At 43.6% G+C, this 11,810-nt stretch overlaps 1 protein-coding gene and 1 long non-coding RNA gene across 7 annotated transcripts in view; both read left to right on the forward strand.

Moving 5' to 3' along the window:
- The window catches only part of LOC149122349 (uncharacterized), a 41,591-nt gene extending 37,602 nt beyond the window's left edge, over positions 1 to 3,989 (forward strand). For all 4 annotated transcript variants that reach the window (XR_016220148.1, XR_016220147.1, XR_016220149.1 and 1 more), the window contains one exon: positions 24 to 3,989. This is a non-coding gene — a long non-coding RNA (uncharacterized LOC149122349). The remainder of the gene's footprint in view (positions 1 to 23) is intronic.
- Positions 1 to 11,810, forward strand: part of SLC1A3 (solute carrier family 1 member 3) — a 94,153-nt gene that overhangs the window by 73,485 nt on the left and 8,858 nt on the right. For all 3 annotated transcript variants that reach the window (XM_089312735.1, XM_002713973.6, XM_089312736.1), the window contains 3 exons: positions 4,301 to 4,505; positions 7,526 to 7,568; positions 10,978 to 11,270. In XM_089312735.1, coding sequence (XP_089168861.1) covers positions 4,301 to 4,505; positions 7,526 to 7,568; positions 10,978 to 11,270 — 541 coding nt within the window. The remainder of the gene's footprint in view (positions 1 to 4,300; positions 4,506 to 7,525; positions 7,569 to 10,977; positions 11,271 to 11,810) is intronic.

Raw genomic sequence — 11,810 nt, forward strand, 5'->3', positions numbered from 1 at the left:
ATGTGCCCATCTTGAAATTCTAGGAGCACGGAGAACAGGCGGCTTTGATTAGATGAGCATTTGAGAGTGCTTTGTGGAGAAGGAGCACATCTACAATAAAACAAAAACCGAAGCAGAACAATCCCCTGGAATCAGCCCTTGCCATTGCCCTCTCTGCTCTTCCTGGGCCTGGTCCAGGGCCCTGGAAGAACAATGAAACATCCCTGGGATAAGTGGAATGACAGTATGAAACAGAAGGCTGCTTCAGATTCCACGTTTCAAAACCAGGAAGAGGCGTTGTTGGGGGGAGGTGCACTGTGCTACGTTAATGTAAGACATAAGTTTTCAGCAGATGGCAGACTAAAATCCATGCAAATGATAGAACTTGGGGAACTTGGCATTATTTATGTTATCCTTCAATACTTGGCTGAATACATATTTCATTTTTCCAAGAAGTCATCCCAAGTATTATACCCAAAGAAATGTAATTTACAATACAGACTTAAGAGTTCCACATACTTATTTACGAAACATTCTCTCTCTCCCCTCCAAAAATCTCATGAATTTGATGCATATTTGTTGTGTTAAACTGTTTAGCAAAAGGCTGTCTTCATAAATACAGAGGTAATTATCGATGTGCGTCAAGAAATTCCCTTCCTCTTCACTTTTTTTTCCGAAGTGACTGCTGCTTAAAATAAAATCTGAATGCTCACAGCCAGGAAGTCTCCATGGCCCTCCCCACTCCATTCATTTGAACTTGCTGTGCATTACTGGGCAAGTTGCTTAACTTCTCTGACCTCTTCTTTCTTCACCTATAAAACAGCATCAACATTATTTGCATTATACAGCTGTCCTGGAATTAAATGAATGCTTACCATCGGTCAGAGGCAGGACTTGGTGAGTCGGTGGACCAGCATAAAAGTTAGCTCAGAACATACAAATGTCTCCCTAACTGGAAGAGCCAGTACGGCACTTGTAGCAATGTTACAATAGGAGGATTCCTTTGGGTTTCAAGAGGGACCGGATTCTGATGGCAGATTATGTTCATAATAAAGATGTCAAGATGTCTCAAATGGGGCTGGCTTCACTAAGTCCAGATGAGAAGAAGAAGAAAAGAGAACCAGTTAAGATCCTTATCTTTACTACTCGCTCTGGAATGTGTTTCTCCACCATGTGTTTAGATGAATGCGTGGCCGTTGGAACACATTCCCACCAGTGTCCGTATACCCAAATGACTTCCAGTGCCCTTTTCTCCCGAATGCTTTTGAAGCGACAGGGCTCAATGCAAACGTTGCCCTTCGCAAACATTTAGGGCCTTCCTGCCAGAGTTCCCATTTCTGCACAGTGATTTAGTACATTAACCCTGCCCCTTAACATGCTGACACTTGTGTTTTACTTCCTGGGGTAAAGCCAGTCTTGTGTTTCAGGAGGCTGGGAAAGGAGATGGCCACAGAGCTCAGGTGAGGGAGAGGACGAATGAGACCCTGCTCATCTGGGGTTTTGTCTTCCAGAGTTCTTCCTCCATGCACCTGGTTCCCCCAGCATTGAGGCCACTGCGGGTGTAGCAGCGTGTGCACATCTGTGCTGCTGTTGCCCTGACGACAGTGTGTGGCCTTGCTTCTGGTGGTCTCTTCAGTTTTACAAGCTGGAGCACCAGGAGCAGAGGTGGGCAAGGCGGGCTTCAGACCTCCGTGAACAACTGATTAATGAAGATACCCTCCAACCTCTTCCTTGGGATAGTCGCTGACTATTCTCTTTCATAGGAAAAGGGTCTCTCACTGACTGTTGATTTTCTGTCTGTGCTCATGGCTAAAAAAAAAAAAAAAAAAAAATCTCGATGTTATCTTCAGCTATGTCAGACTCAGAAAGTATGGGGAAAGACTTTCATATTGACTTTCATAATTGAGAAATCTACCAGCTTCATTCCCGGAGTTGATGGCCCTATCACGAGCACTGGGCTAACTGTCGTTCCTCGTGCCTTGAGGGAGGGGTAGATGTAAATGCTTTCCATTTTGGTTTGTGTGCTCTATCTTGACCACTCGGTGCTCTCTTTGAATAGCTGCTGTCGGGAATGGTAGGGGCAGGAGCATCAGAAAAGAGCTGGCGTGAGAACAGAACAGTACCACAGAACAGACAGCAAGAGGGAAAGAAAGCACCTTGGAGTAGAAAACCCCACTGCCCGGCCCCCCCTGCAGGCATCTCCCAGCCTACTGTGCTCACTCTGCTCCCCTGGTCGGCAGGGAAAGAGTGGAAGAATCGCAGGCTTTCGTGATAAGTTCAGGCAATCGGGAGAGGGAGCCTCTTCGGAGATAAATCATTTTGAGCGTAGGAAAGCCAAGATATTTTGAGATGTGATTCAAACCTGAGAGTGAAATGAGGGGTGGGATACTGGGAGAACAGATTAGCCCATTTGTGATATAGTGGAAGTGTTAAAGTGGCGCCATCTTAATAAATGGATGCTTGCCTTGGGTTTCAAGAAAATGGGCAGGAAGTTCACACACGAAAGCCAAAAAACCAGTGAACTTCATTTGTAGGAGCTGTAGTTGGTTTTCTTAGGGGCAAAAACTTGCTTAAACTTAATTACATATAATCTAGGTTTGAATTTTCCCTCTATTCTACTTGGTGTTAACTAAGACCTTGTTTTTTTAATTTGCCTTATAGTTTGTAATTAAAAATAACTACACGCTTATGAAAATGAGAAATGATATGACTCAAATACAAGCAAAATTGTGAATTGATCATGGCTTCAAGTCACACCTAACCTAATTACCTTTGTATTAAGATTTTTGAGAAAACCCATCCATGTGGCAGTCATACACATTATTTTCTTTCCTTGTTTTGTATCCTGTTTTTAACTATCCTAATATACTTATGTTAAGAGTCATAACCTAAATATTAAACCATCATTAGGATCTGATACTCCAGATATATAATATAGCCTTTTAATATGCTTATGAAGACACATAATAAATAGTACAGAAAATAGCCCAATAAAGTACAATTGGATCATATTGTAATCCATTTTTAGTGGTTTAGTCAATTGGGGAGGATAAAGAAGAAAACTGAGGAAACAGCTAATGAGACAGAAGAGTTCCCAATATTATAGATAATTGAATATTTTGAGAGCTTTGTGTCATTTTTAAAATGTTTATCTATTTATTTATTTGAAAGAGTTTACAGAGAGGGAGAGACAGATCTTCTATCCACTGGTTCACTTTCCAAATGGCTGTGACAGCCAAGGCTAGGCCAGGCCAAAGTCAGCTTCCTCCAGATCTCCCACATGAGTGCAGGGGCCATCTTCCGCTGCTTGCCCAGGCACATTAGCAAGGAGCTGGATTGGAAGTGGAGCAGCTGGGACTCAAACTGGTGCCTGCGTGGGATGACGGCATCACAGGTGGCAGTTTAATCACTACACTACAGTGCTGGCCCCTTCATGTCATTTCTTAACTGTTTTCCAGCCCAAGAAGCACTGAGGTATGTTCCATCAGCAAGAGCCACTAGGGAAACCTTCAAGTCACGCTACCGTTTTTAACCTAGGTTAACACCTTCCCAGAGGTGGACTTTGAAGATGGCCTGAAAATGAGGGGAAGAGGGATTTCTGACATGAGATCAGGTATTCTAGACCTGTGTGAACAGCAGAGGAAGACAGGATGGAAGAATTGGAAGAACCCCACCAAAATGTATATATTTTTAAAATTTTTATTACATGAGATATGAAACAGCAGAGGAAATATTTCTGAACTTTGGCCTTTTAATTCAATGTCCACTTTAATGCTAATTGAAAATAAATTAACAGGTAGTCAGAATAGTAGCTTAAATTATGAATTTAAAAATAAGATTCCCACATACATATATAAAATAATTATTTTGAAAGAATTTAATGCCAGCTGATCTGTGTGAATCACTGGTGCCTTGAACTTAGATTATCTGGCCAGAAATTTTTTTAAGTATTTCTTCATATATTCACAACACATACTCACTACTCACACTCATAGTTTCCCCAGCTAATAGATAGCTGAGAAAGAATTTGTACTTTGAAACTACCGGAGAACAGATTCTTTTTGTGAAATCAACTCTTGGGACAAAAACCAGTTGATTGTGTGTTCACTGACACAGCTGATTTCTAGCCATCCTATAGCTTTCCTTTTCACCATTTGGTGCAGCCCTGGAAGTCTGGGGCCAGGTTCCAAGATGTACAAAATCCCATTGCCGGGTGGGATGAGGGTAGGGGAGTGTAGACGGAAACGCCGCTCCCACTGTCCTCCACTGGAGAATTCCCTGGACTGCCTGCTGAAAATCTCCTTCTGTTTGCCTTCACCAGGAATGGCGGCCCTAGATAGTAAGGCGTCAGGGAAGATGGGAATGCGAGCTGTAGTCTATTACATGACTACCACCATCGTTGCCGTGGTGATTGGCATAATCATTGTCATCATCATCCATCCTGGGAAGGGCACAAAGGAAAACATGCACAGAGAAGGCAAAATTGTACAAGTGACAGCTGCGGATGCCTTCCTGGACTTGATCAGGTACGTCCTTGCAAGCCCGTCCCTTTGGGTATTTTGACCACCCCGTTCCTCTGACTTTGGGCAGCTAAGCAGACCCTTGGAAGAGTTGTCTGACTCAAGGAGCCTTGCCAGGCTTACAGGGAGCTCACATTTTTTGCTTCTTTCTAACAGAAATTGAAGTAAGGACCTGTTTTCTGGTCTCATGTAAAATAGGTGGGGAGGATGAAGAGAAGAGATAGACTTTTGAAAGCACTACTTTTAGTAGTTACTCAATTCTCTTTTACAAACTCCATCTTGGAAAATTAATAATTCTTAACCCATTTTTCTTAAGTCCTCATCTTTCAGTTTTTATTCAAATATGGTCTATTCATTGGATTCTCCTAATTAAAATTTGTGATCTATATCATCACCCATTATACACATCCAAGAATTTCCAGAAGGAACTTAGAGATGATTTGGTCACACTTGTCCAAAGATTTTCCCCTGTTACTATTTATGAAGAAAGGAGTTGGTGGATCAATAATGAAAGAAAATAAACACCTATTACAAGAGTCTTCTCTACTTGAAGTAGCCCTGGTAGTACAGTAAGCCTTACAGAGAACTGTGAAGTGAGCCGAAGTTTTAGAACCTCCCTGCTTTCTCTGTCTCTACACGCCTGCTCTTGTATCACTCAGGTCCCGGTAGGAAGCATAGTGTATAGTCCAATGGAACACTGAAGGTTTGTGAAGGTGTAGGTGGGGCTAAGGGAAGTTAGAATGGATGGGGAGGCACCAGAGGACTAACAACAGTGGGAAGCTATTTTGTTGTTCCTCCTGGCTGTGAAGGGGCAAAGGAAGGGTGCTGTTCCTGGAGCTCGGGGAGCTATGAAGACGGGCCTCAGAGTAGGAGCTACGTCTTTATTTGAGGGAAGGGAGCTACTGCCAAACACATCAGAGTCGAAAGAATATAACAGGGACTTGAGTCCACCCTGTGATCTGTTGGTGTGTGCCACTAAGACACACTCAATGAGAAGCAGAAGGCGAGAGAACCCACATGCTACAGTCCACAAGGGTCAGCTTCCCAGGGCATGGAGAATGAAGGATGAGTCTAGAAGGGCAAGCGAAAAACAGCCCAGGACCGGCCTCTAGACTGCCCCATGCAGCCCCACCCAGCCTGTCCTCCCAAAGCCTCGTTCCTTCACTCCCATCTTTACAACTTACCTGCAAAGGGATCGGGTTGTCAGTCACAGACTCTGACCCTAACAGCTTCCCCAGTGATCATCTGAAAGATGCTCCTCCAAGGTACCGAGTTCACATGCCGTCTCAAGGAATCCTGTGGCGGGAAGATCCAGGAGAGATTTGGGGAACAGAGGTCTCCTTTTTTTTTTTTAAATTTAATTTTATTTATTTATTTATTTATTTGACAGGCAGAGTGGAAAGTGAGAGAGAGAGAGACAGAGAAAAAGGTCTTCCTTTACCGTTGGTTCACCCTCCAATGGCCGCCGCAGCCGGCGCGCTGCGGCCAGTGCACCGCGCTGATCCGATGGCAGGAGCCAAGTACTTCTCCTGGTCTCCCATGGGGTGCAGGGCCCAAGCACCTGGGCCATCCTCCACTGCACTCCCTGGCCACAGCAGAGAGCTGGCCTGGAAGAGGGGCAACCGGGACAGAATCCGGTGCCCCGAACCCAGTGTGCCAGCGCCGCAAGGCGGAGGATTAGCCTATTGAGCTGCAGCGCCGGCCCAGAGGTCTCCTTTAGCAGTACTTCTCCCCAGGGGTGACTGCAGTGTCTGTGTGTAACCACCAGCCAACCCCATGGGGCCTCTTAAGTTAATTGCAATGACCTGAGGGTAACAAGCCACTCTACAACAATATTGCCTACCAAGCTGGCATCTGATAAGTACGTTTTCTGTAAGCTCAAATAGTGAAAGCTTTTCAGCATTTTTTCATGAACTTTGTCCTCAGGTAGTTTGGATCGAGGAGTATTTTATATTTTCTTTCTCTATAATTTCTACTGTTTGAAGAACCGGGATCTTGTCATCCCGAGTCTGGTTGACTCCTTGGAGCACTGCATGAGTTTCTGCCCTCCCTTGTCCCATTGGCAAATGTGTGGATATCTTGTCCCCACCCAGTCACATGGCTTGAGCATATATCCTGGAAACTCCTGATCTAACATTTCCATCAAGGTTTAGAGAAACACATTTATAAAGCACAGATGGAACAGGAAACAGAATGGTCTAGGTAGTAGGAAGAAAGGAACGAAAGCTCATAATCTTAAGATACAAATGATAACCTACAACTGCAGGGGTCACCAGCTCAAGATAACTGTCCACATCATGTCTCCTTCTCCCACAGTCTTACTTCCTGGAACCCAAACGATTGTTTAATTCAGTCTCCTCTTTTATAGATGAAATCAGGTGAGACATAATTGGGTAGCATGACTCAAAAAGTATTACACAGCTGGTTGGTAACTCTCACTACCCTAACCCCAGCAACTCAAATGCTGGGTTGACACAGTTTCTGAGGAAGTGACAAACCCTGCCACATAACCTCAGGTTTTAATTTTGTGGTCCATGTCTCCATTAGCCACCAAAGAGCCTCAGAAGCTCTAGCAATTCAGTGCCACTATCCCATCACCTAGAAGAACTTTGGAGGAAGATTTGTATTTTAGAATACCCACATTCTCACCATGATTTTAATTTAGAATATGCAGTACAGTATCCAAAAACAGCCACTGTTGAAGAACAGCTCAGTCAGAATACGATAAGTGACATTTCTATTCTCACTCTGATCCTTTGAACAGGGTTTTGATGATATTACAGTTGAATGAAGAATCCCATCAGCCGACGTGAGACAATATGAGTTGCGTTTCTTAGTTCCTTAAAAAATAGTACCTACCTGGCCTACCCTTAGGGGTATGTTCAAGTCATAAAACCAAAACCTTTGTCTTCGCCCATTTGCTTCTTGGTTCAATGCATTCTTGACCTTAGATACAATGAAATAGTACTCAGGAAGAAGACTTATTATTTGGGAAATTTTTCAAGTGATTGTTACTTTCTTTGCAGGAACATGTTCCCTCCAAACCTGGTAGAAGCTTGCTTCAAACAGGTAAACACAACCACTAATTCACCTTTCAGACTCCCCTTTGGCATACCAACCCAAGTGGTAGCCTCTTTTTTCCTTTGATTTTCCATCTCTCTACAGTAAGAAATACTTCGTTTGCCACTCAGATGGAAAGCACTAGGGTTTTCTGAGCATCTCTTCTGGGAGAGGGAAGCTTACCTTGCGTTGAAGCCTTATTAGTTGTCAGACACCGTGTGTCTTGCATACAATAGCTCATGGATTCTGTTATTAAGAAGGCTAATCAGGAGACCTCCTTTCTCCCTCTGCGTCCACTTCTCACATGCGAAAGTTCCCCCAACACAATAAGCAAATCCAACATAAAAGACACTTAAAACTTACTTTAAGGAAAGTTAGAGACTATTCAGGTTGCTGGGTTTGATTTAAAAACCAGTGGACTGTGTTTTACAAGTCTGCTAAGGGCTTTATGGATCAGAAGAACCCTATCAGGAGAGAATGGCATGATCACTTCCAGAGCGCCTGCTCTGTGCCAGGCATGTTATATTTAGTCCTCACATAACCCTGGGGAGTATCATTCTCTTCATTTCACCATGAGGCAACCCATCTATGAAAACTCGGGGACAGGGGAAGGGGAATGTAAGAGGCACAAGTCCTCACAAGTAGTAAATAGCCCAGCTAGGTAGAATTCAAATCCACTGTGTCGACTCCAACCAAATTCTATCGTCTAACTACTCCATTCTGCTTCCTAGAGAGGGATTTCTAGGGTGCTGAACAACTGGAGGCCATAGTAAGGTCCGGTCCTTCTAGCCTCATATCCAAGCAGTTTTCATCTCTGTGTTGTGGATGCAAATATACTTAGGCAGACTTCATGGCACAATGGGTTCAGCCACTGATTGGGGCACCCATATCCCATATTGGAGGGCTGGTTCAGGTCCCAGCCACTCCTCTTCCTCCTACTGCATCCTGGGAGGAAGCAAGCAGCAGCTCTGGTGCTTACGCCCCTGCTGCCCACAAAGGAGACCCAGAAGGAGTTTGGGACCCTTGGCTTCAGCCTGGTGCAGCCCTGAGCCTTAGGGTCATTTAGGGAGTGAACCCAACAAATGGAAGACTTATTCCCTGCCCACCCCCACCCCGCCTTTCAAGTAGAAAATAAACATTTTAAAAATATAGCACTTTAGTACTTGGGGGATAAAATCAGTGATGTTAAAATCAGTGATGTTCACTCTAAACTCACATAATAAAAAAGTTTTATTGCCCAAAATATTAAAAAAGAATCAGTTGGACATTCTGGGTTAAATACTACTTCCCAAGCATTTCTCCAGATGGTGTCAATTCGCTCCAGTTGTATTTCCCCAACCTTTCTGCTTAGAATTTCAGTAAAACAAAACAAAACCATGATCTCATAGAGAACTTTTTTTTTTTTAGAACTGGGTTTTTAAATATTTGGTTATTTGAAACGTGAAAAGAAAAAGCACTCTCCACTGGTTCACTCCCCAAATGCCCACAATGGCCAGGTCTGGGCCAAGCTGTAACTGGGGGCCAGGAAGTCAATCTGGGTTCCCCATGTGAGTGGCAAGGGTCCAGTAACTTGAGTCATCACCTACTGCCCCCAGCTGTAGCATTGACAAGTAGCTGGAATGGGGAGAGAGCTTAAACACTGGCCATCCGCTATGGGACACAGGCATCCCAACTGGAGCTTAACCACAGCCCAAACGGCCCACCCTGGTGGCTGGATTTCACATGTACAAGTTCTCCTTTGGCCTTTATTCCCCCTCATTTTAAATATTTTTATGAAGACTTTTTAATAGGTAATATGTGTGCGCATTGCAAATTCAAACAATCTTTTTAAAAAAAGTCTAAGAGGCCAATATCTAACTGTATTTGTTCAAAAACAACTGTAACCCATTTAAATTCAACCAGCCAACCCCAGCACTATGGGCTGACTATTGTCATTAGTCAGCTGGCAGTGGGTAATATAAAAAATGCTGATTTCCAGATCTTTCAGATGGAAAAAGTGCTGACTTATGTAGATTTATTGTATTTGGTTTGGGATTGCATTTAAAGGGTTTTGAAGGGGGAGGAAATATATCTCCCCAAATCTGTTTGGCTTAGACTAGAATGCAAATGAGATCTCAGTTCCTGAGTAGGCAGCAAACTGTGTCTAAGGTGAAGGGAGGCATGGGAAAGGCTAATGAGCAGATTGAAAATCTACGCTGTGTAGCTGTACGTTGCATAGGCAACCATTGGAATAGAGATTTGAGAGTTGACTGAAACATAAGACGGACAGGAGCCAGTTTTTTCTTGGTGGTGGTGTTTGAAATTACCAATCAGTACCACTGGTTATTTAGGGATGGTTCACCATATTGACGGCTGGATATATCTTTGTTTGGGAAGGGTGGTTTCCCAATGGACAAGAAAGCCCTCTATTTATTCCTGGTAAAGAAATGGCCGAGCACTTCATGCTGGGCTATGCATTCTTCCCCTAGACTCTAGATGCAGCCGACAGACCTATTCTCACTCTCGCTGATGCTTTATTACCATCACCATAATGCCAGGAACTCTACTCTCATTAAAATCTTAGAGGGATGGGCTTCCTTGTATCTTATGACCACAGTAATATACTCAGCATCTCCCGTCAGAGGCATCTATGCAGCAGCTATGGGGAAAAGACCATCTCTTGGGTTAGAAGAGAAATGCCACTGTGGACTTGGAGAAAGTAAGTTGTTATCCTCAACTATTAAGCACCTATCCTTAAGAACTGATAATATTAGGAATGGCTTGAAGAGTGGTTGTTTTGGAATTTTTAATATCCACTGAACTCTCCAGCTAAGCGTAATCCCTGGAGGACTTTATCATTGGACATCACTAGCCAGCATGAGTACAATACTTTAAAATTTGTAAGATAATCTCCTGTGTTCTGTTTAATTTGGTCACATCAACAACCTCACAGGGTAGAACCAGCATAGTTGTCCTTTGTTCATAGCTGTGGACTATGAAAGGATATAAAGTGATTTATCCATGCTCCCATAGCATGATCCTCACAGAACGTAAAAGGACTATTGTGAATATTTGTATTTATAGCTTTTTAAATATTCCATTACAGTCATTTGGTTCAAAAGATAGCAAAAGCCCACGTGTGTTTAGTACATCTTTAACAAGGTCCCTCTTTTCTATTTTTTTATGTGTTTGAGTGTTGTGATTTCTATGTATTTGAGTGTGTGTGTGTTTTGAGGAAGGAGTAGGGGTTTGCCACAAGATAGATGGGTGGGTGGGTAGGTGAATAGAAAAGGGGAGGGAGGGAAGAAGGGAGGGAGAAAATTACACTATTCTCTGAACACAAAGTAGCATGTACTATTATAGAAAATTTGGACAACAGAGAAGTGTGAAGAAAAAAATGAAAATCCCCTTTAAACCATGTTGTGCTTTTATTTTAAAGTTTAAGACCAACTATGAGAAGAGAAGCTTTAAAGTGCCCATCCAGGCCAATGAAACGCTCGTGGGTGCTGTGATAAACAATGTGTCAGAAGCCATGGAGGCGCTCACGCGGATCACAGAGGAGCTGGTTCCGGTTCCGGGATCTGTGAATGGGGTCAATGCCCTTGGCCTAGTTGTCTTCTCCATGTGCTTCGGTTTTGTGATTGGAAACATGAAGGAGCAGGGACAAGCCCTGAGAGATTTCTTTGATTCTCTTAACGAAGCCATCATGAGATTAGTGGCAGTGATAATGTGGTATGTATTTCCATTTGCTCTACATCCTATATGCAAGATGCTTATTGCCATCAACATATGTTCTGTCCTGAGGAAGATGCCAGGAGGCGGGATGGCCAAGTGCAGTCATCCCACTCTGGTAAGCACAAGAAAAATGGAACTTCTGAGTCTAGAGAGGCCTTGAACCTACCTGCAAGCCTATCTTAATAAGTTTGCTTCCTTGTCTTGGAAAGGTGTCCTTTTTTTAAGATTTATTTATTTATTTGAAAGAGTTACACACAGAGAGAGAGAGAGAGGTCTTCCATCCACTGGTTCACTCCGGAGTTGTGCCGATCCTAAGCCAGGAGATGCACACAGATGCAGGGGCCCAAGCACTTGGGCCATCTTCTACTGCTTTCCCAGGCCATAGCAGAGAGCTGAATTGGAAATGGAGCAGCCGGGTCTTGAACTGGCACCCATATGGGATGCTGGCACTGCAGGTGGCGGCTTTACCTGCTATGCCACAGTGCCAGCCCCCAGGGTGTCCTCTTTTTTATCCCAGTGCTGATGGAAACCCACTCC

The sequence above is a fragment of the Oryctolagus cuniculus genome, chromosome 14 (assembly GCF_051225735.1).
Source record: "Oryctolagus cuniculus isolate XC-2025 breed Fujian yellow rabbit chromosome 14, ASM5122573v1, whole genome shotgun sequence".
Classification (NCBI taxonomy): Eukaryota; Metazoa; Chordata; class Mammalia; order Lagomorpha; family Leporidae; genus Oryctolagus; species Oryctolagus cuniculus.